This window comes from Monopterus albus, unplaced genomic scaffold, assembly GCF_001952655.1.
Source record: "Monopterus albus unplaced genomic scaffold, M_albus_1.0 scaffold38.1, whole genome shotgun sequence".
Taxonomy (NCBI): Eukaryota; Metazoa; Chordata; class Actinopteri; order Synbranchiformes; family Synbranchidae; genus Monopterus; species Monopterus albus.
The window spans coordinates 227,415-254,742 of record NW_018127918.1 but is presented as its reverse complement, the minus strand read 5'-3'; the positions used below and the strand labels follow the sequence as shown (position 1 = coordinate 254,742).

Genomic DNA, 27,328 nt, shown 5'->3' with positions numbered 1-27,328 from the left:
GAGGTGTGCCTCTAATGGATTAACTTTTAACCTTGAATGTAGTAACAGTTGACCTTCTTCTTTCCTGTCAGGTCTTCCTTCCAGTGGAAGCTGGCAGGACCTGAAGGATCACATGCGAGAGGCAGGTGATGTATGTTATGCTGATGTGTACCGTGATGGCACCGGGGTAGTGGAGTTTGTACGCAAAGAAGACATGACCTACGCTGTCCGTAAATTGGATAACACCAAGTTTCGCTCTCATGAGGTAGGTTAGGGTGACAGCAGGGAGTAGCTCTGGGACTAGATATTGGCACTGAAACGGTTTATTTAAGGTAAGTACTGAAGTGAATCATGGAGCAGGTTAAGTGGAGAATATTGGGCGTAAGGGTGAAAACAACTGCACAGAAAGTAAAGGTCAGTTTATATGTGTGCTCAATTTGTTGTTGCTTTGTCATTATACTGACAGCTATCCCCTCTGTGACTGCGAGGTACAGGACTGACGAAGCTTTTCTGATAGTATGTCACACTCTGTTGTATATCACTTCTATTGAGAGCTACTTTTGTCAGAGGAGAAACATTTTTCCAGTTGGTTTTAAGTATAATAACTCAGCAAGCAGCTGTTTTCCCACTCCTTTTTAATTTTTGTGTGTGTTTAGGGAGAGACGGCCTACATTCGTGTGAAGATGGATGGTCCTCGCAGTCCCAGTTATGGCCATTCACACTCTCGTAGCCGCAGTCGAAGCCAGAACAAGAGCCGCTCTCGCAGCTACTCCCCTCGTCGCAGAAAGGGCTCTCCACGTTCCTCCCCCCGGCGATCTCGCTCTCGCACTTAAGACACACTTGACCTCAGTTAAACCACCAGCCAGATCAACCCAGCAGTGCATCTCAGAGCGGAGAAGACAAATTTCACAGAAACAAGTCCATGGACCATATGCTGTGTTAGTGTCTGCCGTTTCTCTTCATGTGTGTTTCTGTTTCCCTAGTGTTCTGTTGTGATTTTTTTTTTCTGCATTCTGGCAGGTCCTATTTTGACCAGATAAGATGACTGAAATACCTTGGTCTCCATATTTTGCCCTCTCTCTTATATTTTTTTCCTCACTGTCCCTCTTCCCAATGTTTCCTTTTCATACTGAAATGGTCAACATCCCTTCTCTGCTAACCTTGTCTCCCCATTTTTGCATATTTTCCCTCTCTATTTCCAGGGAGTGTTGAAGGAAAAGCTACATTTTTGGAAGAATCCATCATTTTATGCCTAATGTTCTAGTTATTTTGCAGTTGGTATGGGTATATAATTTTTCCTCTGTATTGTATTTACAATTGCACTTTGATTTTTTCGTGTGTCTCCCTGTAGAGTTCAGAGGAGCAGGATAGGATGGGAACAGAGGAAAAGGAAACAGTTCATATTAAGATAAACAGGAGGAGGAGGAGCCAAATATGGCAACAATGGTATGATGGCTATGGCCTCTCGCAATTCTGAAATGTCATGAAATAAGGCATTAGTCTGTTTTTACTTTGAATGTAGGCTTGGAAATAGCTGAGCACTGTTACCAGTTGTTTATGCTTGTATTACAAGCTTTGTTTCTCTGTGCTTTTGCTGTTATACTTGTGCATGCTTCCATTATAAGTTTCATCAGGTTACTTGCCTTCTATCAGTCACCCTTAAAGCCCAGTGCTTCCTCACTGGTCCTGCAGTTTTTCAAAAAGATACTAAAATTCGGTGTTGGGCCAGGATGGTTTCTATTAACTGTATACAGTCTTCATATACTGTACACTGTGATCTCTTGGTGTTTCTACTCTTCCTCACATTTTAGTATCCAAAGCAATTGCTATATTTTTTCCTTGGTATTCATCAGGGAGGATGTCGCTTGTTTTATTCAGTGTAAACTCCCTCAGATGCATTCACTGACATTTTCAGTTGATTCTAACTTGCCTCCTTCTCTTTGGTTCTGCTGGTATCTGAAGGTTTGGACTGGGCTCATTGTCTCCCCAATCCGGAGCCGGATCAGGAATCAGGATCAGATTAGGATTAGGCTTCAGGATGGATACATGGAGCAGGAGCATGGGAGCATTTTACCGGGAGAGGATCCCGACCCCTGGCCCTGTCCAGATAACACCATCAAACCGGAAACATTGTAGTAAAATATTCAAACTAAATTGGCATTCAAATAATCAAATTTACTTTTTCCATTTTGGTTGGGACCACAGAGACACAGTTACTGACGGCACCGTGATGAGCAGTTATTTTGTAAATTATGATTGAGAAGAGCAGAGCTTGGATCAAAACCAGGAGGAGGGCTGAGAGGTGCAGGATGGATCTACGCACGTAAGGAGAGTGGTAAATAGTGGGCAAACATTAACAGAGGTTGGGGGGAGGGGACTGGGAGGTGACAGGGGAATATGACTTTAGTGTGTTTTGTTTAGTTTTTTTTCTCATAGGTCAGTCTTTTGCTGCAGAGGACAAGCTTTTGTTACAATAAGTATTATCTCCAATAAATGTTCATTTTATAGCCAATGTTATTGTTTTTCCTTTTCTTTTTAGTATCTGTTCTGTAGTAGAACAACTCAAATTTCACTACCAGTGTAAAAGTGAGTTGAAGCAAACACAAAGGTACTGAGCAGCTGGAAAGTGCAGATAGCTTTACACTTGCATTATGTGACTAGACAGAATGTTATTAGTGCCTTTGTAAATTTATACCAACTTTTCAAAAGCAGTTAAATGCAAATTATGTTTTTACCCCAAAATAAAAGTTTAGTGCATGTGTTGACTGCGCTGAACAATTTGTCACTGAAATGTTAAAGCAGTCAGTGGGTTTCAGTTGCTGCATGTTCATGTATATATGAAGAAACACATTCCAATGGGAAAGATGATCCTAAGTCTGTAGTGGCAGGGTTCTATCACCAAAGATTCATTACACTGAACAGTGACTAGCCTACTTACATTCCCATTTGGTCCTAAATAAAGAAAGATCAGTGTCTGTCTGGTTTGCCTGTAGATGTTAAAGCAGAAGAAAATTCCAATAATACACTTAACATTATTCATGTGTGAGGGGGAAATGTTCTAATACCTTGTGCTAACATAGAGACAAGTAATTAAGATTCCGGTTTTTCAAAGATAACTGAGCCTGACATTCAGAAATACAGATACTCTGGTCTGTAGGGCTGCAAATTGGAGTTTCAGTGCCAGTGAATATCTGACATTTTAGGAAATCATTGTAAAACATTCTATTTTTAGTGGAGTAGGCCTAGGCCTGTTCTTTGTTTATGATTGGAGAGGAACCAGTGTTGCCTCCTGTCTGTAAAATCTATAATGCTAGCTCAAAAATTTTTTTTTTATTGAAAAGATATAAATGTACAATTGTGCCATCTATTAAAAATGATCTTTATACAATAACAAACAGTGAATACACATGTCTAAAGATATTTAGAGCCATGGGGTTACATAGATGCAATTCATACATAAAAATTTAAAGTTCTTGGGGTTTTATGGCCTTTGTGTTTTCAGAAATTTAAATGATGAAACTTATTGTTTGACCTTTGGAATTTTTTCCACATTGAATTTGCATTTATGGATATGAGCCTTTATTGATACAATTATCATATCGTATACATATAATTGGTAAAAATTGGTCGGTTACATGGAGCCAAACTATATATTTTCCAGAATAAAACTCCGCTCTATAAATCACCCAGAAGTATTTGGATTTTGTGCGATTATTTCTATGGATCAACTCGATCACCTGGATCCATCACGCTCACTAAGAGGGAGGCAGGAGGATGAAAACAGTGCATTCTGGGTGGAAATAAGATGCAGACACTGTCCGCAAGTACTAATCGCCGTTGGCAGGGTGGTGGCTTCGCGCCAGCCAATCAGGCAGTGGACACGATGTGGAGGGCGGAGAAGCGACGCACGCTTTCTTGCATAAATGAAAGAAAAATTTGGCCCAGTGGTTTGTAACGCAAACGCCTGAACGTTAAACGCAGAGAAGAGACGGTAAGGGTGGATTGCATGTGCGATGGTGTCAGTTGCTTTGTGCAGGCTACTGCAAATAGAACAGGTCTACAGTGACCGTCAGTGGGTGGGAGTGAATAGTGAGGCTTCTTGCATGTTAAACTCGCCAAAATCACTTGTACTGTCAAGAGAAGCTATATGAATGCGTTTTCACTGTCTTGACGTCACGAACCTCGTAACTTGTGTTAGTGGTGGTGGTCACTTTTGAGTTATGATAGTAACTTGTTGAATGTGTGCAGAAATTGTTAGGTGTTGATTCACAGGTAGCAAAGTAATGGTACTGTTTGCTGCACAGTACAGGTACGTCTTCTCCAATAATGTTGCTGAATTGTGCATACCAGCTCAGCAACTTTTTATTGCTTAGGCCCATTACTTGGAAACGGAGCCCACAGGGTTGAGGGAGCAACTGAATAGCTGCAGATAAGGGGGTTATTTTTTTATTTTTATTTTTTTCCCCCGAGTGAACCAGATGGTGCTGCTTTGAGGTTTCCTGTACTAGATAAGGTGTCAGACATTTAGCTCTCTATAAATGTAGATAATTTCAAAATGCAAACTGGTAAACCATAATCTACATCTAGTGATTGTTTTTGTAAGCAAATGGTGGCAGCAGGGTTGCACTCATGGAAATGGAGAGATGTTATGGTAGTTTCATGAGCTCGAAGTCAAAAACTCTCTGCAAAGTGCCACTAAATATGACCACCTTCTGTGCAGGCAAAAGGCCAATATGTCAGACAAAAAGGCAGTGATAAAGAATGCAGACATGTCTGATGAAATGCAACAGGATGCAGTGGATTCTGCCATGCAGGCAATGGAAAAGTACAACATTGAGAAGGACATCGCAGCCTATGTCAAGAAGGTACATTATCATTAAGAGCAGTACCGATGTAATGCTTGAGTCTGACCTCTGATGTGCTAACGATCATCTCTTCCGCAGGAGTTTGACAAGAAGTACAATCCCACATGGCATTGTATTGTTGGGAGGAACTTTGGCAGCTATGTGACGCACGAGACAAAGCATTTCATCTACTTCTACCTGGGTCAAGTGGCCATTCTGCTGTTCAAGTCAGGCTGAGGTCTGAACATACCCCCCCCCAAAAAAACGACTTTTAATTCAGCCTCCAATACATCTGTGCTACGCTGTACATTTGCTACTACTTTTCTGCAGACATGTCTACCTCCTGGTTTCCTGCTACAGCACTACCACCATCAGTGGATGGCGTATTAGTCTTGCCTGGATGGGTAATTAATTTTTTCCCCCTACATAAAAAAAAAGCCTCCAATACTAATCATGCCAGCACGAGGTCAGCATTTGCACATTTGACAGCACAACAAATTTTCCTTTTTTTTTTTTCCCCCCCCTGTTGATGCATAGTCCTTGTACATTATTTCTTGTGGCTGCTGTATAATTTTTCATTGAACTAAAAAAAAATGGACAGTTTTTGTTGAAATGCCTTTAATTTTCAGTGTTGACAGAGAATAAAAATGCCAAAACTATTGCTCACACTAAATATGAGAATTATATGCCGAGAGGTTCAGGGTTTTGTACATGCGTGCACTTTCCTGTTTCCACCCAGTTGTAAGTGTTCAGTGTTTCTGCTGTATGTTTCTGGAATGTAATTTATTGTGCTTTCTGGTGTCTTTGACATGTTCAGCACAGTAAAACTATGAAACAATAAATTGGTTCAAATGTGTCCAGTGTTTGTGTGTCTTGTTGGGTTGGGCAACAATTTTTTTTTTCTTGTAATATTCTAATAGTCTTGTGAATGATGCATATTTTTATTCTTTGAGGCTGCAATGGAGCCATTGGTATATTGTTGAATAGCTTTCTAGAGTATTGTAAAATAACTTTCTGGTGTATTGCTCTAGAACAGGCAGCTGTGGGTAGCTGGAAAATTTCCACAATAAAATACTAAACTACTAAGAAATTGTGGAAGACTTGAAGCAAATTGTTTTTGAAATTGTTGAACAGGCCTGCGTTAAGTGAAGTCTCTAAAACATCATTGTGCAATTCAACAGAGAATCAACTAAATGGTATGTCAAGGCGCTTTGTATTTAAAAAGCCACAGTTTGAAATTCTCATTAGATTTTCATCCAAAAACATAAGCAGCCCCTCCTTATGTACCTTTATACAAACACACAGGTCCTAACAAAATGTAGCCTATACAAAAAGTATTGCATTAATATGTTAAATGTGTAGTTGTGGAAACAATATATTAAACTTTAACCCTGTAATTTAATATTGTGTTTGCTAGACTTTTTTTTGTAATGGTGTACGTTTATACTATCATTTTTTCCAGATATTGTACTTTAGGATAGTTTATTCATCTGAGGGAGACTATGAAACTGGATAGTAATTTGGAGCGAGGTGCGTTTCTGGTTCACACTGTAGGGGGCGGTAACGAACCAGGCATTTGGGCGTTACTCTCGGAATGAAAAGCGAAAATCCACCGAACAAGAAGTAGTTAATATACTTCCGGGGATGCTAACATGGCAGCTGAAAACGGGTTTTCAGTGCCGCCTCTTGGCCACACAGGTGTCCTCGCGTTTCCTCCGGTGGCTCTGTCCGCGGAGGCCACCCCGTTCACCCCTATGGGGGCTCACGCCTGGGAGCTCGACTCGCCGTCGGATGCCGAGAAACTGTTTTCCTGCTGCGCCGCAAAGCTCAGAGCCCTGCGAACAGACTCAGTCCAGCTCAGGGAGGAGCTCAACCTGCTGTTGGATCAGCTTCTGTCTGAAAACTACAACAAAACCTTCGCCCCCAATATCAACATCAGACCGGAGGTAACACACTCTTCTATATGAATTATCTAGAATTATGCTTTTGATTATGTGAAAGACATCCTTGTTTTTGCGGACCCATTTCAGGACGTGTGTACTGTGCTGAAACATGCCAGCTGCCTGGTGCCGCTGAGTCAAGAGCATTTAGTCATCAAACTCTGCCAGCTCATACATCATCTACTCAATCAGCTAAAGGTAACTGCCAGTTTTTAGTAACAGTAGAGCTGCATATGTTGAGTAGGAACTGGCGATTCGTTTTTACTCATTTATTCCTCTTGCTCCTATTTAAGGTGATAATGGATGAGCAGACGTTAGATGTGTTGATGGACTATGTTGCCAGTGCGTTGAAAGTGTGCAGTACGTGGACGCATTCAGATGTCCTCCTGGCACTCTCCACAATAGTTTATGGGAATGGTCATCAGTGCCAACAGGTAGGTATTTGTGCAAGCTCTGTCAAAGTGTGTTGTAATCACAGGTTACTCATATTTTTCTCATTCATAGCATCTCAGTGACTTACTGGGTGAGGATGGAGTCCTCCTGCTCTATAGTTCTCCATCACAGCCAAATATTGAGTTATGCCGTGTTGCCCTTACCTGTATGGCCAACATCTGTCTCAGGTAGGCTTATACATTTAGCCAGTAGCCAGTTTGTGCATTTGTATCTCTGTAAAATGTGTATCCAATTTGTAAACAACATAAAAATATGGATGTGGTGTGTCTGATCTAATTTGTGAAGGGGTGTCGTAAACTTGGAGTTAGGGCTTAGTGGGAGTTTAGACATTAGGGTTAGGTGAAATAAGTGCTTTTCTTGCAATATCTGGATCCAGATTACAAGAGTACATTAAAACTTGATATTTAGACTGTAGTCTTGTGGGGACACTTACTTTACATGTCAAGAGAGAATGTAAAGATTTTTTGCAGCCATTGTCAGCTTCATAATTGTACTCAGTCAAAAAGCTATCAAACGGCAGTAGGCAATGTAGCTTTGCAGAGGACGGCAGCTGTTTTCAGCTTTGATACACAACTGTTTTTCCCCAGGCTCCCTGGTCAGCCACCTTTGGATGATCAATACAGAAGTGTATGTTTCAAAGTCTTCCTGAAAACACTGCAGTCACCCAGACCTCCCAACACCGATGAGCTCTTTTACTGCATGGTATGGATTTGTGTGTTGTACCTGAAGATTCAATTGGGGAAAAAATACATCTAATCATAGCTGAACCATGGCATGACTCTTGTGTCCTCTATGCAGGTGATCCAGGCAGCACTGAAGGGGCTTCAGTGTTGTCTCTCAGGTGGGAAGTGGAAATTTGGTGGAGGGGAGGAGCTTGGGTCTGTGCTGGCTGCACTTAAGGTGCAAAATTGTTACACAGTTGTAGATTTTATTAATCGGTTGTCCTATTCCAGCAACGTGACAGTTTCTATTGTGGTAATAATTTGCAGATGCTTATGTATTCTACAGAGGCTCATGTTCCAAGGAAGTCCAGGTGTGTGTGTCCAGTGGCCGGCTGTGCTTTACCCAGCACCTCTTCCTCAGTACGAGGGTCCGTCTGCTGCAAAGCCTGCTGATTTTTTTTTAACCTTCAAAGGATGCTGCTGTGCCAGACAAAACCTCAGGGGTAAGGCAAGCCTTTCTTTTTTTTTGGTCTGAATTCTAGTAAGGACCATGTTGCCATCAGTGATGAAACACTCATTTTTGGTTGATTGGTTTGTCTCTCCTAAGAATAAAAAGAGGAAATCCAGAGGAAAGGGGAAGAAGACGGGTACTGATGAGAGCAGAGGGGACGATGGAGAGGAAGATGATAGAAAGATGGGGCTTGCACTTCAGAAAGGAGGCAGAGGTGAGGGAGACTCCTTGTCTAAATCCTCAGCCCTGTCTCTCTACCCATCCTGGAAAAGAAACTGCTCTGACTCAGAGTTTTCCGACCCAGAGGGCAGCGCACAGAGCAAGTTAAGGTACAGATGGATGCTACCCATGTCCATCCATGTCACTGCTTTCTTTCATTGATACAAGCATGCATTTTATTTTGTTTTTACTGAAAGTTGAAGTTTTATTCTGTGCATGCACCGAAATAATACAAGTTTAAGATATCTTAAAAAGCAAGTTACATTTGAGAAAAAATTGCTTTATTTTCTAAAATGCTTACTTATTTATAAAGTGGATGCATATGTAAAGTCAGCCATTAAAGGTTTATTTTCCTCCTAATGCCAGTTAACAAGAAAACAGATTAGAGTTTGTTACTGTATATCCCCTTTCCTTCATCAATGAGTGAACAATGATTTTCTGGGTTGTCTATCCTGCATTTCTTCTCTCCTTCAGACTTTATCACGGCCGTGTACGTCAGGGAGCGCTGCACTGTTTGCTAGCTGTAATGAAGGGTGTGGAGAAAAGGACTCTGTATGGGTACTGGTCATCCTTCATTCCTGACTCTCCTACTGCAGGACCGCCACCTCTCACTCTCCTCACAATTATACTGAAGGACTCTTCGCCAAAGGTACAACATACCCTCACTCATGTTGTAACTCTCCTCCACGAATGTGACAGCAAAATCTGTCTCCTTCTTCTCAGGTTCGTGCATGCGCACTTCAGGTGTTATCAGCCATGCTGGATGGCTCCCGTCACTTCCTAGCTGTGGCTGAAGATACAGCGTCTCCTCGTACATCTTACACCCCGTTCTCCTTCTGTCTGGCTACTGCTGTCAGAGAGCTGCACCGTGCTCTCAGTCTGGCTCTGCTGGCTGAGACCTCTCCACAAACACTCACACAGGTCATAAAGGTACAGTGACGACTTGTTTTACTTCCACATGTGGTGCTCCCTGTAAATTAAGGCTGTAATTATAATATATACGGGGGGACACATCCCCCCCCAATATTCAAACATGCTTAAAATGCCCCCCAATATATTAACATAAAAAAAACTTGCTTTGCTATGACGGGCAACACGCACCACCCTCCAAATTAATCATTAACACATGTCATTATAATCATAACTAAACTTAACAAATATCCATTAATTATTATTACTACTGGTTCTCGTATTATGGTGTACTGCAGTTCTGTGTGTGGTGCACGTGATGTTTTCATACAGCAGCAGAAGCTGTTTCTCGGCCAGATAGGATTGAGGATTTCATATTTTGAAATCTTTGGTGTGACTGCTGTGAGCAGGGGTAGGTTCAATTAATATCAACCACTCAGTGTTTGATAATAGACGGCAAGAGAGAGAGAGACTGTTTGTTTTTCACTGTACAGTCTCTATTTCATTACTTGCTAATGTATCAAAATGTAATGTAATCTGAGTGTTACATAGGGTCTATCACTGTCGGTTCTGATCGTAACTGTCTTGCCATGTTTCCCTCAATTCTTGTCAGAATCCTACCTAGTTGATATTACAGCAAAAACTCAGCCTCTACAGGGAGGGAGGGGAGACGAGAGAGAGAAGGAGACGAGAGAGCTAGCATACATTCTGAGCAGATTCCACTTCTAGCATTGTGTCAAGTTAGGGTTCCCATCAGTTGTTGACACTGTAATAACACTTCACCTCAGCCAGGATATGCATGAAAAGATAACATTAATGTCAACATATAATTTTGCAATTCTAACATATTTAGTTATAGAGTGTCAGTAATTACATGGAGTGGAAATGAACCTTTTTGGTAAAATCTGGACTGTGTTCAAGTGCAAATCAATCAACCTTCACTTACATTAACTCTCATAACTAAGTTACCTGGAAAGTTATGTAGCTACAAATTCATCCAGTGAACAACAAAGATGCTCACAGGCGCAACTAACATTAATGTCTTTATTAGGTTATATTGGTTAATTTATTCATATAGTATACTATATAGCTGCATTTGCTTGTGATAAATAGCATCATTAGTGTTTGTCTGAATGATGTGCAAGCTGCTTTATTACAGTCTGCTTTCATTCACAGTAAGTATTGTGAGCAAAGAGGAAGGGAGGCAGTGACACTGACCTTTTTTGTGCAGTTTCTGAAAACAAGAAAAGTAAGATAAGAGCACTGAGTACTAGTCAGATGACAGCAGCATACTGTACTACAAGCGATGAGTCGGTGTTTCTTGATATAATAATTGACATTCCTGAACATCATGGCAAGCAACACCACTTGTTTACTGATATTTATTTCCTTCACTTTGGTGCAGTCTTATAATTGTTACAATATTTCACTGTGGACCAAAATGATGGACATATACATGGACCGGATAAAAAATGAACCTATGAAAGAGAGTGAGCATGAGATGGTGTGCAGCTTAGGCATATGGGTTTATTGTCCTAACAGCATATCTCCTTGTCTCAACTCTGGTAGTGTCTGGCCTACCTGGTGGCAAACGCTCCATACCATCGTCTCAGACCCGGTCTGCTCAGTCCGCTCTGGAAACAGATGTGTCCTTATGTGCGCCACAGAGGTCTGTATTTTGGCACCGCTCTCAAATACCAGGTCAGTAAGTGATGCTTCTTTTAATTGACTGTTCTCTGTCTTCAGACGTGAATGTACGTGTGTCTGTCCTGACACTCTACGGGGCTCTGGTGACAACTCAAGCTCCTCTTCCCGAAGTGCAGCTCCTCCTTCAACAGCCAGAGGGCAGCAGTAGCAGCACTAGCTCAGTCACGCCACAAGATTCAACTGTCAGCTGGAGAAACAGAGACAGAATTTCCTCACCATCTCGCACACCAGTCATATCCTCTTTGCACAGCTCACACACACACACACCCCACATTCCTCGCACACCGGGGGAGGAGGAAACAGTGCGGCCTTGGCTCCTGCAGCTGTGCGTGTCACTGGTGACCCAGCCCAGAGAGGACCAGTCAGACAGTGAGGGAATAGGAACAGGTGGAAGCTCTGCTTTGGAGCCCTCCCCTGTCCGACTAGAAGCTCTGCAGGTGAGAAATAAAGGGCAAGACAGAAGGTAGAAAGAGAGAGATTTCTGAAGTCTGAAGGTGTTTTGTTTTTTTTTTTTCTTCTAAGTATGCCATGTGTGTTTCAGGTCCTATCCCACCTGGTGCGGGGCTACTTCTCTCTAACCCAGACATGCCTGTGTGAGATTGGGCAGGTGAGCGCGCGTTGCCTTGGGGAAATGGATTCCTCCATACAGCTGCATGGAGCAAAGGTAATGCCCTAGTGTGTGTGAATGTATAAATTTACATTTTGATAATTGAGTGTATTTACATATCAGATATTTAGGAATGACAAAAGTGTTGCTGTCTTTTATTTAGTTACTAGAGGAGCTGGGGACAGGAATAATCCAGCAGTACAGAGCAGAGAACAACGTGCCTGAGAGCTCAAGGGTCCCCATGAGTCAAGTAAGTACAACCTACCCCTTCACTCATATTTATATATGTATATGTTGTTTGTCTATATACACCAATCTCAGAGCTGCTGAACAGTTTTTAGTAGTTTTTTTTAACAATGACTCCCATCTATTTATCTCTCTCTCTCTGTCATGTAGGTGGTGCAGTTCTGGTCAGAAGTCTTCAGCGGCCCACTGAACGGAGCGCTGCAGAACGAACAACATCCAACACTGCAGACAAGTGCCTGCGACACGCTCTCTTCCATCTTGCCACAGGCGTTCGCGCAGCTGCCTGTAAGTTCTCCTTCGACTGAACTCTACAAGTAATGCTGAGCTTCACAGAGCTGTAAGTGTGATGTGTAACATTGTGGTTTGTTTGTTTTTTTTAGAACAAGACCCAGCTGATGTGCATCACTGTGCTGCTGGGGCTGACCTACAGTGAGAATTACCTGGTGAAGACTGCAGCTGTCAGGGCTTTGGGAGTCTATATACTGTTCCCTTGTCTTAGAGAGGTAAAGACATTGACTTCTTACTGTAAGAAGACTGAGCACAAATCTCTGCATTCTGTCAGGAGATTAATGTCTGGAAAAATTACAGAACATGTTTTGGACCCATAAAAATGTGTTCTGAGGTTGTGATATTGTTTTTCTTTTCAGGATGTGATGTTTGTGGCAGATACAGCAAACACTATCCTTGCTGCCCTTGAGGATCGATCTCCAAATGTTCGTGCCAAGGCTGCCTGGTCTCTCGGCAACCTCACAGACACACTTATTATCAACATGTAAGAAAACGTGTGTGTCCGACACGCCTGGCCAATAAAGCAGATTCTGGTTCTGATTCTGAACATGCATGATGCTAAGTAAATCCTTTAGAAAACACTCTGCATGCCTCATTGACGTAATCTATTCTTGAATAACATACAAAATAAAAGAATGCCTAACTCTTGTTTAGTTATTAACAAAGAATGTTTTTTTTTATATATATAAAAAAAAACACTTGCACTAACAGTCAGAAGTCTGGACAGACTTTCCAATTCAATTCAGTGGGAAAGTGTGTCTGGTAGTGTAAGTGATTTTAGAAAATCAGTATAACATAGTACAGCATTCAAGAAATATAATTTATTATTATTTCCCATCTCTTCATCAGGGAGACTGTAGGTGTGAACTTCCAGGAAGAGTTATCAGACATGTTGCTGCTCAAGATGTTACAAGCAGCCACCCGAGCATCAGCCGACAAGGACAGGGTAAGAAGCTTCCCACCTCTACACACACCTCTTCAGATTTCTGGCCACACTGTGTTTTGTTATGAAATGACTTCAAAGAGATCAGTCAGTAAACAAGATGGAACACATCTGTCAGACTGTGCAACATGCATGAATGAAGGGTATTTCTTAGTTTTTGGATTATGTTAATTATTGCCAACTTGCTTGCTATAACCTCATTAGTGAGACTGATATTTATACTCAACTGCTCTGTGATGATGTCGTTAACTTGTCTTTTTTTTTTTATTTACTCTCAGGTGAAGTGCAACGCAGTGAGAGCACTTGGGAATCTGCTTCATTTCCTGCGTCAGACTCAGCTGACTCGGTCTGTGTTCCAACGCCCATTGGAAGATGCTGTTCGTGCACTTGTAAAAACTGTCCAATCAGAGGCTACAATGAAAGTCAGATGGAATGCCTGTTACGCCATGGGAAATGCTTTCAGAAACCCAGCCTTGCCACTTGGTAGGTGTTTCTTCCCATGGCATTAAAAGAAATTCTATAAAATATACATGAAAATCCATCATAATGTTGACTTTCCAAACAAACTTCAGGGGCCTGGTGGTGTTAAGCTGGAATTTTAGTTCTGCTAAGATACATGCAAATGTTTCTGCTCATCTACAGAGAGAAGAAGAGAACTACTGGTTTCATAGATTTTTTTTTATTTTTTTTTTTTAGTTGCACCTAAAGACTACAAGTTTTGGCATGCAATCATGAAAGTGAAAGTCAAGCTTAACAGTTAATCTCCTTGTTCTTCTTCAGACACAGCCCCGTGGGCTTGTGACGCTTTCTCTGCCCTGTGCCATGTCGTTACTTCCTGCAAGAACTTCAAGGTACGGATCAAATCGGCCGCTGCCCTGGCTGTCCCCACCCACCGCGGCTGCTATGGGGATACGAAGCAGTTCAGCTGTGTGTGGCATTCGCTGGCCACAGCACTCGAGAACAGTGAAGACACAAATGACTTCTTAGAGTTCCGCTACAGTGCCAGCTTGCGACACACACTCTCACAAGCTCTCCTACACCTGCTCAGCATCAGCCAGTCCCAGGACATGCCTGCCCTTGGGGAGTCACTGGCTGGCGAGGAGGGCGGGGTCATCAGAGAGCATTTGATCAAATATCTGAGAGTGGAGGAGGGAGGAGAGGGGGCAGAAGGTGAAAAAGATGCAGGGGGTAGCAGTTTCCTCCCTCAGCAGAGAATTGTTGGTCTGCAGCAGACTCTGATCAGGCTGAAGGCTGAAGGGGAAGAAACAGGAGAGAAGAAGAGGGGTAAGGAGGTAGTAGTTTGTTTTATAGAGGATTTGCTAAAAACCTGTGAGGAACTCTAAGGAGTCACATCTCCAGATGCAGTTCTGGATTTCAGAAAACCGAGATTGGGACAGATCAGGGCAGGCAGATTGCCAAAGGAGAAGCATCCACCCACAAACTAATAAACTGGTGACTGAAGACGGGTCATTCAAGGACCACAAAAGCGTTTCTCAGACTGTCTTGAGGTGTTATTAAATTTTCACATGTTCATTTCAGACATCCTGAGGTTGGCAGTGACTTTTTATATCATAGTATTTACCTAACTGAACTTCCACTCTTTTATGAATTAACATGTGCTATACAAAGACATATAGCCAAAGGGTCAAAGTGTTTGTGTCATATGCACAGTTAGGGAACATGTTTCCCTGTACAGTGAAATTCTTACTTTGCCATCCACATGAATGCCACATAATACAAGTGAAATGTAAAGTGACATATAAAGTAGGTGAGCAATAACACAAATCCAAGTAGGCAGTAAAATCACAAATCTAAGGCACTTTAAAGCAGCAAGTAAATGAAGCAAATAAAAATACAAGAACACAATATAATGCAGAGAGAATATATGCTACATGGGAGCAGTGGAGTGCAAATACTAAGCAGTGAGTGTACAATTATGCATGTGCAAAATGAGTATGTAAAACAGTACAGATGGAATTACAGCTGTACTGTTGAGTCAGCTGTTTAGGAGTCTGATGGCAGAGGGAAAGAAAGAGCTGTTCAGTCTAAAGGTTCTGCATTTCACACTTCTGAGCCTCCACCCAGAGGGTAGCGGTATGAACAGTCCATGCTGGGGGTGGGTGGGGTCCTTGACGAATATAGTGAATATACATTTTAAAAACCAGTTAATAGAACAATATAAAACTTGGCATTATGGCTGGGTTGTAATATTTTTAACAGAATTATGTTGTCCAAGTTAAAATTATGTAAACAAAATGAATAACGGATGTTCTTGTTTTACATGTGAGGAGAGATGTGAACTACTGGATCAAGGTTTACATTAATTTGTCATTTGAATATTGGGAAGACATTCTTAATATTGTTATGTTTATTTCATATTACCCAGCCCCATTACATGTATAAAACAATAAATACAGTGATTTTCTTTTGCAGAAGGTATAAATATGTGAAAGTAACAACTTGTACTAGTCACTGGTTTGATAGAAAAATATTCCCTTAATTAAATAAATCTGTGATTTCTAATGACTTGATGTCTGATAGACATTTTTAAAGATAATGTGATTAATTTTTCCTGTCAACAAATCTCAAAAAGGCCAAAGCCAACAATAACAATAGCCAAAGCCTAATAACAGCATATTCCACTGTGCTGTAGAAACTATTATAAATAATAATTGCTACACTGTTGCACTGGATGACATGTTCCTTCATTATGATCAACATGGGAAATGTAGTTTATTTTGAGTGAATACACAGTCCTCCTGTGGCGAATTTAAGTACACAGCAAGTGTATTAATCAACTACAGTTCGATTACCTAACTTTAGTGATAGTGATCAACGGTTTTATGACATTTCTAAAAGTTTTTTTTTTTTAATTATTCATTTGTGACTCATTTTTAAAATTTACAGTGCTCTCCAGTGGGAGTCAGTAGGCTATGGGCTGATTGCCACAGACAACATACAGAATGCAGAAACTGGCGAGGCGGACCGGCTTAACTTTGGGTTTAGACGTTTAATGGGATTTGTTGACAATCACCCGCTTTATTTTTTAACACAAATTTCCTCAGGTAGGAGAACTGGAGATGAAAGATCACGGGATTTGGACAGTAGCAAAATCAAGAAGTAAGGTCGTAGTTTTAAACGCAGCCTGCAGGGGGCACTGGACTGGATGATCCAGAGGTGAATGATCCGGATGTTGATTAGTTTGGCCTCAAACCCGACAGGCCACGCTGTTGCAGCGATGGACCGCTTCGAGTAGTTGTTTCGGAAACTCGGAGCTGGAGCTAAATTTGACCTGAAGAGGTTTGGCCAAGACGCTGCTCGGTTTAAGGTCAACTTAACATGTATACCTGATGATATACTGCGAGAAAATAGCAATACGTAGCAGCAACAAGAGCCAAAGTTCACTATATTTTGGCTAGCATTATACTAGCGCTAACGCATGTTGTAATGTTTATTTTGTGTGTATATACATGGTATATATATATTACTGCTGGGTGCCTTTTTTGAAGTTCTTTAGCTGTGTGATAGGACAAAACTATGAATCGTACGCCTGCTTTGTGCCGTAGGTTTTCGGATCTCACGCAGGGGAAGCGTCCTCAGATTCTCTCTCTGCGATCGATTACTTTGGTACAGGCTCAGCCAGTGGAGCCAAGAAAAGGAAAACAGGATTGGAGGAGGATCAAGGAGGCGAGGAATATGAGGATGGAAGTGAAAGCGGGGATTCTGGCGCAGGAGGCAAAAGGAAGCGAAAGGATGAATCGAGAAACGTGAGGAAGCAGAAGAAAAAGAACCAGGTGGAGGCGAAAGGTAAAGGACGTGGATGTTTGGGAGTTAACTAAATAACAGCAGTCTATATGATAGACTGTGTTGTTCTCTGTCATTTATCTGACTGCAGCTGGTGGTGGACCACAGAAGGAGGCAGTGGGAAACGGCATCACCTGGACCTCCGCACTGGACACAAAGATTCAAAATCTACCAAGTGATGGGAAGGAGAGGAACTCACAGAAGACACTGAAGCATCTTCATCAACAAAAGGTCCACTTAAAGATACAACCTACAGCACAAAAAGCGTCTTTAATAAGGAATTAAATGGTTAATGTTTTGTAATGAAGACAACTGCAAACATGATATCTACCTATAAGTTGCTTTGCTCTTTAATTAATTTTAGGTTAATCGTATTCGTTCTCAACACCGGATAAATGTGCATGGCTGCGACGTACCTGACCCCCTATGTACATTTGAGGAGCTGCAAACTGAGTATCATCTCAATCCACGTGTCCTTCAGAACCTCAAGGACATGGGGCTGAACTCCCCAACACCAATCCAGATGCAGGCAATGCCTCTCATGATGCATGTGAGTACAGGCTGACACACATCAAGCAGGATGTAAACAGTGTACACCCGGTGGTTTTATGAGGACTTCTGTTTGCCTTGTTTCTCTTGTCAGGGTCGGGAGCTCCTGGCCTGCGCTCCCACAGGATCAGGAAAAACGCTGGCATTCTGCCTGCCACTACTCGCCCACTTGCAGCAGCCAGCTAACCTGGGCTTTAGAGCTGTGATCATCTCCCCAACCAGAGAACTGGCCAGCCAGGTACAAAACATACACACACAAACCTCTCTTTGTTTTTTCCATTTTCATTATCAGAGGATTTTTACCTTTTATTATTTTCTATTATTATAAGCTCAATGCTTGGAGATGGGATGGGACCAGTGAAACAAGCTATGAACTCAACACTGACTTCACCTTATAAGGTTGTTGCTAATGTTTTACTTGCATGTGGCATTTACACATCCTGCAGAATTCACTTGGTGCCATGTTGCTCTTTTTTGTGTTCACCAACTCCTCAGGGAAATATCTGGCTCTTTAGCTGCTAAATGATCCACAGTGTTTACTGCCTACTGTGTAGCTGTGTCTGACTGGTGTTCTATGTTGGGCAGGTAGCTTACAATGGCTTTATCAGAGCCTTGTTGCTGAATAGAGCATTAAAGCTGCAGACAAAAAAAAAACCCCAAATGAGCTGAAAGATGCTAAAATGCACTGTAGAATTGAAAGGAACTGCAGAGTTAGGTGAAAATTCTCTGGTTCTAGGAGTGACTCCTTTTGGGTTACATGTCATCATTTGAGCCATAAGCAATATGAAGATATTGATTAGTGCAACTTTAATATTGTGCTGGTAACTTTAGAAATCAGTTTCTAGTGTTTCCCCAGGAATATTTTCTAAAATACTCAAGAATGTCCTTCAAATGTGATTTACATTTGTTTAATTAATAATGTAGTTGATTTGTTGGTTGCACTGGTTGTTACGGTATATCTGCTTTTTTTGTGTGTTTGCTGATGTTTCATGTGTGTCCAAACTGGCACTAAGAAGCTGCAGAGCTTTAGCTGGCTTCTGTCAAACTCTAGTGGAGCTTTGAGACTGGGTTTTGATTTTTTTTTTTTTGCAATGCATTACCAACAATTTGTTGATGACCATTATACTGTCTGGGTGTTTGCCAAAGTCTGGCCTTTGATAAAATTACAGTGTTGTAATCAAGTCAATAAAACCCTGAGTCCGAGTTGAGTCTCAAGTCAGCAGTGTTTTAGTCCGAGTCGAGACCCCGAGTCCGGATCAAGGTCTGCATTTAAACACATCATTTGCTGGTTTGCAGGTATAAAATCCTGATTTTCCAAACTTTGTAACAGTGCATTGCACCACCATATTGCTTTGCGACTTGATACATAAAACAAATTTATAGAAAGGTGGAGTATACGCTTTGATGGAAGTGTGCTGGATACAGCATGGTGTGGGAAAACAGGTTTTAATATCTATATCTTATGCCAAATTAATTATGGCCTATTGCAAAAAAAAAAAAAAGAATCAAAGTCTCCAACTTCAGAGTCCAAACGTAGTCAGTGCTTGAGTCCAAGTCCAAGTCATCTGTACTCAAGTCGAGTCGAGTCTTGAAAACTAGAACTTGAGGTGGACTTGAGTCCTGGACTCAATTACTGCAACACTGTAAATTTAATATTGGTATCCTAAACAGACAATGTATTATTATTATTTCTTTACACGTGTTTCAGATTAGATTTTTTTTTCTTGATAAATGATCACACATACTTTAATGGTTTAATTCTGCTTTGTTGTGTTTAGACCTACAGAGAGCTGCTTCGCCTGTCAGAGGGAGTCAGATTTAGGGTTCACATTATAGACAAAGCTTCGCTGGCAGTCAAGAAATATGGACCGCAGTCAAACAAAAAATATGGTGAGCAGTGGCAGGTTTTGTTTTTTTTTTAAACACAGAAGAGATAAAACATGAAATCTGATCGCCTTTTTGTATTGTTTGGATGCTGTGTTTTTGTGTGCAGATATACTCGTCAGTACTCCAAACAGACTCATTTTCCTTCTTAAGCAGGATCCTCCAGCTCTAGACCTCAGCAGGTAACATTCGATCTGTTGCTCTATGAGTTTTTTTCCTTAAAAATATCAAGTTTGATTGTATTGTGTTGTTCAGTGTGGAGTGGCTGGTTGTCGATGAGTCTGATAAGCTGTTTGAAGATGGTAAGACAGGCTTCAGAGAGCAGCTGGCCACAATTTTTCTGGCCTGCTGTGGCCCAAAGGTGCACAGAGCTTTCTTCAGTGCCACCTGCACGCCAGATGTAGAAAAGTGGTGCCGTCTGAACCTTGACAACTTGGTGTCTGTCAACATCGGACACAGGTAACCTTTAACACTCCTCATTTTGATGGTTTTATGGTTTGTTTGTTTTTTCCTCTCACATTAGAAAAATGAATGTATAATTTTTTCAGGAACACGGCAGTGGAGACGGTGGAACAGGAGCTGCTGTTTGTAGGGACAGAGAACGGCAAACTAGTGGCAATGAGGGACATCATCAAAAAAGTACGGAAAGCCAGAGCAGTTTCTTTTCCAGAGTGTGAACTCCTGTTAACATCGTTTTGTGAAATAGATTATCCTACAATCATGAGTTTGATTACTTGCTTTTGCTGAGCACAATTTAAAAAAGACAAACCTGGATTCTTCGTATATATTAAATTCACACCTGGTAAGATACAGGTAAACTATTGCTATCTAAGGAGAAAAGCATTTGAGACATGAAAAACACATTAATGAATTATAAGCTCAGATTCTGATGGATATCCCTCTTGCTGTGTTTCAGGGTTTTCTGCCTCCCATGCTGGTGTTTGTTCAGTCTATAGAGCGAGCACGGGAACTCTTCCATGAGCTGGTGTACGAAGGCATCAATGTAGATGTCATTCATGCAGAACGCACACAGCAGCAGGTACATAGATGCCTAATACGCTGTATCATTGGTCCGTTGTGTGTCACTGAAACGCAGCATGGTATTTATCCATCTCCTCTGGTTGTTCTGTTTCAGAGGGACAACGTAGTGAATAGTTTTCGCTCTGGTAAGATTTGGGTGTTGATATGTACGGCTCTGCTCGCAAGAGGAATCGACTTCAAAGGAGTTAACCTCGTGCTGAACTACGACTTCCCCACCAGTGCAGTGGAGTACATCCACCGAATCGGTTAGTTTAGCACAATCATTGTGCATTGGCTTAAAAACAATGAACTGATTTGTCAGTCGACAACAAATGAATTGGTGACTAGTTTGATTACAATTGATAATTCTCAGCATTTATTATATAAAAAAAATGCCAAACATTTGCTGGTCACATTTGCTGTCATGCCATTGTGACTGACATTTTACAAGCAAAATGCTTAATCATATAATCAAAATAATAAAATAAATAATTTCCGTTTGGTTTTCCTCAGGACGTACCGGTAGAGCTGGACACCAGGGGAAGGCCATCACCTTCTTCACAGAAAATGACAAGCCACTGCTGCGCAGGTACATAAAACTGCAAACTGATTTGGTACAGTTTGTTTTTGCATCTGGAACTGAAAGATTTGTTGATATCAAAATGAGGCTTTGGCCGTGAAACATCAAAGATCAGATGAGGCAGACAGGTCGCCAGATGCTTGCGGTAATTGGTACCAGGTCAAACATGATATTACTGCTCTGATGTCTGTCTGAGACCACAACTTTCAGGGCCTTGTAAAGTAGCTCCTGCATGATGTTTGCCAAGTAGATTACAACCAAAGAAGGTGAAAAGTGTGCACATCCAAACCTAGTAGGGCAGATATGGGAAACGCAAGAGGAAAAGTGAGAAATGTAAGCTGCCAAACTTCTAAATGAACAGGTTCAAGATTGATTTAGACGATTTCTCTATGGAGCCCCACATACCTTCAGTTCTCTCATTCAGTTTGAATATTTTTTTCCTTTCCATCTCCTCTGTCGACTGTTGAAGGCAAGAAGTCCCCCAAAAAATCCTTTAGAAAATGAAAACTGCTACTTGTGTTGAATTTCATTCACTTTTATCTGATTAATTCATTTTTAGAAAGTTGTAGAAGTTAGTTTTAAAAGATAATTAAGACAACATCCAATGGCCCTATCACTAATAGTTTCACTGCATGCTTTATGTACAAGAAATAACCCTTTTGGAACAAATTCATGTGGATGAGGTTGTAAAATTATTGTTTATGTTGCTATTAGTATCATACCTTGTAATGGTTTTTAATTATTATGTTTTGTTTGTAATTATTTTTACTTTAACATTTGTATGGACCCCAGGAAGAGTAGCTGATTTCATTTCATCAGCTACTCGAGATCCTTTTAATAAAGCAAAATCGAATCAAGTCAGTGCTGAGTCACAGCAACTCAAACCATGTTACCTGTATTTTCTAACAAGCAGTCACATGACTTCTTTATCTAGTTTTTTTTTCTACAATATGCAGCCTCAGTCTTGTGTTTTTGCTGTGACTTGTTCTACAATCTACTCTTTTTCTCTTCCCTGTGCATCTCTGTCTAATAGCATTGCTAATGTTATAAAACAAGCTGGCTGTCCTGTACCTGACTACATGATCGGCTTCAAGAAGATACACAGGTATAGTAACGGAGATAGATAATGATAGTGACATTCCATAATAACCCAAACATTTAAGGACATTTTGGGCTTTTATTTGTTTCTTCTTTGGTCAATTTTAATTTTGTGTTGGTAATATGGTCACCATAGTCCATCTGTATTTGTTTGTGTTTAGCAAAGTAAAGAGGAGACTAGAGAAGAAACCTCCCAAGAGAAGCACCATTTGCACAACCCCTCGCTTCTTAATGAAGAAAAAAGGCAAAGTGCCTAAAAAAGCACAGAAGCAGGCAGCGAGTGGAGAGCAGAAAGGAGAAATCAGAGCTCAACCAGAGGCACTAAAGCAACAGGGAGAAAAGAAAACCAAAGAACACGGATTGAAGAAAAGAAATAAAACACAGAAAGAAGGGGGAACAGAAAAACACAAGGCGGCATCACAGAAGATGAGATTCAGTTCCTCTGGAGCCAAGTTAAAAAAGTAAGGATGGTGGGACGAAGGGCATCCTCAGTGTTGGTTTGGAAATAGAACTCCTCTAATTAATATGTCCAGTATCTCGACTGAGTTCATTGTGAGATAAAAGACTGTAAGGATATTGATCAAAAACAATTGGAACTAATTCAGATTGTCTTTGTCTGTTTTTCTCTTTATCAGGAAAAAAGAAGAAAAATAAGCCACCAGAGGAATAGTGGAGGGTGATGCACACAGATGCATCTGATGTACTGCTAGTTTCCACATTTGTGCTTTGTATTATCAGACTATAAATAAACTGTTTTTCAGTGAATCAACCAGTTGAATTTTTGTTGAACTAACAAGCTCGACCCAAGTGCACTGAACAATGCGGTGAAATAATATGGGTGGCTGTGGCTCACGAGGTAGGGCAAGTCGTCTTCTGGTGGTTCGACTCCCGGTCTCCCCACATGTGTAAGTGTCCCTGAGCAAGACACTGAGCCCCAAATTGCTCCCGGTGGCTTGACTAGCGCTGTTGCGTGGCAGCCTTGTCGTCATCGGTGTGTGAATGGTGTATAATCTCCCTGTAAAGCGCTTGGGCCAGTGCATAAAAGTGCTACATAAATACAGTCCATTTACCATTTAATATAAATAATTGTTCCCATGAGAGAGGTGGGGAAATGTGTTTCCTTAAGGAAATGTCCAATTGTTATCACTAAATTTGGTGCAGAGAAAGCAAAAACAGAAAACTTGTTTGTATTCCAGAAGTGTTTTTAATTTTAAGTAGGATCCTCAGCTAAACAGTTCACCAAGGGCAACAAAGATTTTCTGAGATCAGCAGCAGAAGCAGCAGCCCCCCTTACATTTAATGTTATTTATTATAGTCTAGATATTTTTAAAGGGAGATGAAAACCTGCACTCCTGGCATTTTGAAGCAAAGATTTTTTTTTCTTGAAATAGTCAAACAGGAAAAAAGCACCAAGATAATACATTGTGTGCAGATACAGTACTGTATCTATCAAATAATGTTATGTTAACGTGGTGTTATGCTCAGATACTTATTATAAGAAATATTATTTAGGACTTGAGGCAGTGCCTTTCTTTGTATATAATGTGCAATGTCTCCACTCAAGAATGTGCTTAAACCTATAGCTCAGCAAAAGTATATTTTCATATTGTTTGTTGCCTTATATGTATTTATTCAGTAAATAAAAAGTTGGCCCCACCACCAGGTGATGTACGAACTAACGGTAGAAAGCAAATTATTATTATAGTTTGGGAATCTCGCTGGTGTGACAATAAACACTGCGCCTCATCTGCAGAACCATTAACTGAGTTCAACTTTCTTACATATCGCGATAGCTAGTGAGATCTCGCCCATGCATTATATTGCAGAAAACCCCGTTCGGTCTTCCTTTCTCAACATGGGACCCAAGGCGAAGAAGGAAGGTCAGTTTTATCCTATCGTTTTGGTGTACTAAATGGTACAGTTTACGTGAAAGTCATCTTCAGGGTTCAAAGAACGTACCAGAGGTATAAGGCTAGGTAAACATTATTTCAGGGAATTGCTGCCATCTGCCCAAATATGTACATAACCCAGAGTGTTTCTCCGGCATGTATGCGGGAACATAATGCTAAGCTAATATTAGCGTTGATGCCGCTGACACAAATGCTGTCTATTGTCATTTGTTATCGTGTTCTGGTTTCCTCATACACAATCTGTCAGGGCCACGTAGTTAAAATTAAAAGCAGTTAGTAGTCTTGGATATAGAATTGGTAGGTTAAGTAGCATTTGCTGCACCTTAGCTAGCGGTGTTTGATGCATTGCATTAGCTACACGTGAGAGTTAGCCTTTTAAGTTGATGTTATGTTACAAGGAAACAGCAGTCTAAAACTTTAGCCCTTTCGTTGGTTGTAGGTAACTGGTTCTTTAACACTGAATTCGGGGAATGTTTGATGTTTCAGTGTTCGTCATATGTCTCAGGAGTTCGTGGTTGCATAAAAGTTAAATGTAGCTTTTGGTATCAAATAACGCTGGCTGCATACATAATCAAACTGATTGGTGCACCCTGTGCCACAACGAGGGGAATAAATCATGAAAGTGGAAAATGTAGTTCCAGAAAATGTCCTTCAGTTGTACTCTTTTAACTGGTTCCTTTTGAGGCCAATCTGACTATTGTAGCTTTAGACAGAACGTTGTTTTAATGTTTCAGCTTGTCACTGTAAATGGGATTTCGCCATATGATACTTGATATATGGAATAGTGTAATGATTCACCTTAGTTGGGTAAGTTGTGATGAAGTTTCAGAATATTTAGAGGGACTTGATGGTACTTTTGCAGTTTTTCCCCATAGTGTTTTGTGGTGTATCACCCAAGTTACAGACTGGAGGAGCAAGAACAGCTGACTTTCTATAACAAATGATATTTCCATGTCTTAGTTGTCCCTGCCAAGACAGAGGCCAAGTCAAAGGCTTTAAAAGCCAAAAAGGCTGTGCTGAAAGGTGTACACAGCCAGAGGAAGAAGAAAATCAGGACTTCTCCCACCTTCCGTCGCCCTAAAACCCTCCGTCTCCGCAGGCAGCCCAAATATCCTCGCAAGAGTGCCCCTCGCCGGAACAAGTGAGTTACAGTTACTGGCTCCTGTTAAATTTTGAGAGATTAAACCTGGTGCATATGATGGTAATAGCGATCAAAGTATGAAAAAGCATGATTCCAGCTTTTTTAATTACTGATGCACCCAGCCAAAACTATTATTTTGTAAATATTGGAAAATGAGCGATTTACATACATTTGTTTTCAGTAGTATAGGTTCTTACAGGTCTGTCTTGCAGATAGTTTGTGGGTTTGTAGTAATTAAAAAAAAATATTTTTTTTTTGTAGGTTGGATCACTATGCCATCATCAAGTTCCCCTTGACAACAGAGTCTGCCATGAAGAAAATTGAAGACAACAATACACTTGTGTTCATTGTGGACATCAAGGCAAACAAACACCAGATTAAACACGCTGTCAAGAAGCTGTACGACATTGATGTCGCCAAAGTCAACACACTCATCAGGTAGGATTTCTAAGCAAGGCTTTTATATATTGGCTTTTAATGGATAATTGCTGAACTGATATGATTTTTTTTTTTTTAAACGAGCAAGAACTTTTGTTTCCATTTTGGAAATTTCTTTCATTTCAGTTAAAAAAATACACATTGTATGTACCAAGACTGCATGGCAACACACTTTACAAAATAATAGGAATATGCATCCATGAAATAATGACTACATTCCCATGAACTGTGGAACTGATTTAGCATAGTGATTGCATTAGGCAGAAAAAAAAACAGTATACACCTTCATGGTGGCTCATGTCTGTACTGCCTCGCTGAGGAGAGGAACTTGGGGTGCGAGTACTGAGGGTGGGAAGGCTCACTTATAATCTGGTGTACTGCTTTTAATACATCGTTCCTAATTCATGCTAGAATTGTAATGTTGGTATATTGCAAGCTGACAGGTTTGTAATCAGTGTGGCAGTTCCTGTGGGATGGGCTCAGTAGTTGATTGTGGGGTTAAATGTGATGCTCGAATAACAAATTATTAGGATTTTGCTCTTGTGATGTTTCCTTTAGTATAAATGTGACATGAAAGATTGTACTTGCGCCTTCCACTCATGGCTTCATCATGCACGTCTGTGTTGTAATCCGTGTTCAGGCCTGATGGTGAAAAGAAGGCGTATGTTCGTCTCGCACCAGATTATGATGCGTTGGATGTTGCAAACAAGGTGAGTCTCCAGCAGAAGACTTGTTTAGAATTCAGTTTGACAGTAGTTGTCAGTTCTGTGCAAGTGATGTAAACTAATATGATCTGAATGTCTGTGATGCATTCAAAGGAACCACTGATGCCACATAGTGCAGATACACATGTATTCACTCTGATAAATACTGTAATTCATGTCTGTCTTTGTTGTCTTTACAGATTGGCATCATCTAAAATGGATCCATTATTCTTGTGTGTAAGAATAAATATTTGTACAAACTAAAACTAATGAAGTGTTCTTGTGTGTTTGTCCTTACCTTATTGAAACTGGCTGTTTTCAGGACTTGTAAGATTTGGCAGCTGTATTGTAATTTATTGTATAGTTCTCAAAGGTGCTGGTAGCCAGTTAGAGCTCCACCATGGGTGCAACTTTCCATAAGAACTTTTTTGCTTAAAGTAGCTAACCAGAATGAGATTTGTCTGAAAGCATCTTTCTTCTTCACCAGTGGCACTTTGTTCAAATGGTTTGGTAAACCTAGTGCTACTGTTGTGTGAGACACACACACAGGTGCTGGTCATATAATTAGAATATCATCAAAAAGTTGGTTTATTTCACTAATTCCATTCAAAAAGTGAAACTTGTATATTATATTCATTACACACAGGCTGATATATTTCAAATGTTTATTTCTTTTAATTTTGATGATTATAACTGACAACCAATGAAAACCCCAAATTCGGTATCTCAGAAAATTAGAATATTACTGAATACCAATACAAAGAAAGGATTTTTAGAAATCTTGGCCAACTGAAAAGTATGAACATGAAAAGTATGAGCAGGTACAGCACTCAATACTTAGTTGGGGCTCCTTTTGCCTGAATTACTGCAGCAATGCGGCGTGGCATGGAGT

The 27,328-nt window shown here is 40.7% G+C and overlaps 4 protein-coding genes and 1 pseudogene across 4 annotated transcripts; all 5 read left to right on the top strand.

The window, feature by feature from the left end:
• The window catches only part of LOC109959251 (serine/arginine-rich splicing factor 1-like), a 4,343-nt pseudogene extending 1,055 nt beyond the window's left edge, over positions 1-3,288 (top strand).
• Positions 3,289-3,867: 579 nt separating this feature from the next.
• On the top strand, positions 3,868-5,679 carry dynll2b (dynein, light chain, LC8-type 2b). The gene is made up of 3 exons (XM_020598336.1): positions 3,868-3,970; positions 4,700-4,844; positions 4,923-5,679. The coding sequence occupies exons 2-3, from the start codon at positions 4,713-4,715 to the stop codon at positions 5,058-5,060; spliced, it is 270 nt and encodes an 89-aa protein (XP_020453992.1). The 5' UTR covers positions 3,868-3,970; positions 4,700-4,712; the 3' UTR covers positions 5,061-5,679.
• Positions 5,680-6,464: 785 nt separating this feature from the next.
• Positions 6,465-15,147, top strand: heatr6 (HEAT repeat containing 6). Its single transcript, XM_020598661.1, is given in 21 exon segments — positions 6,465-6,769; positions 6,854-6,961; positions 7,057-7,197; positions 7,268-7,383; positions 7,804-7,918; positions 8,015-8,116; positions 8,225-8,341; positions 8,343-8,381; positions 8,486-8,718; positions 9,083-9,257; positions 9,332-9,538; positions 11,087-11,186; positions 11,264-11,661; positions 11,766-11,888; positions 11,995-12,081; positions 12,228-12,362; positions 12,458-12,580; positions 12,725-12,849; positions 13,215-13,311; positions 13,587-13,791; positions 14,089-15,147. Coding segments are annotated over 21 exon segments (3,603 nt in total). The 5' UTR covers positions 6,465-6,475; the 3' UTR covers positions 14,652-15,147.
• An 880-nt stretch (positions 15,148-16,027) lies between these two features.
• Positions 16,028-23,008, top strand: ddx52 (DEAD (Asp-Glu-Ala-Asp) box polypeptide 52). Its single transcript, XM_020598533.1, has 15 exons — positions 16,028-16,036; positions 16,875-17,115; positions 17,204-17,343; positions 17,477-17,662; positions 17,756-17,899; positions 19,440-19,551; positions 19,655-19,727; positions 19,801-20,004; positions 20,094-20,184; positions 20,462-20,584; positions 20,681-20,831; positions 21,079-21,154; positions 22,179-22,250; positions 22,405-22,704; positions 22,879-23,008. The coding sequence occupies exons 1-15, from the start codon at positions 16,028-16,030 to the stop codon at positions 22,895-22,897; spliced, it is 1,941 nt and encodes a 646-aa protein (XP_020454189.1). The 3' UTR covers positions 22,898-23,008.
• A 1,011-nt stretch (positions 23,009-24,019) lies between these two features.
• rpl23a (ribosomal protein L23a) lies at positions 24,020-26,706 on the top strand. The gene is made up of 5 exons (XM_020598475.1): positions 24,020-24,123; positions 25,114-25,294; positions 25,556-25,732; positions 26,373-26,442; positions 26,637-26,706. The coding sequence occupies exons 1-5, from the start codon at positions 24,054-24,056 to the stop codon at positions 26,649-26,651; spliced, it is 513 nt and encodes a 170-aa protein (XP_020454131.1). The 5' UTR covers positions 24,020-24,053; the 3' UTR covers positions 26,652-26,706.
• Positions 26,707-27,328: the final 622 nt, after the last annotated feature.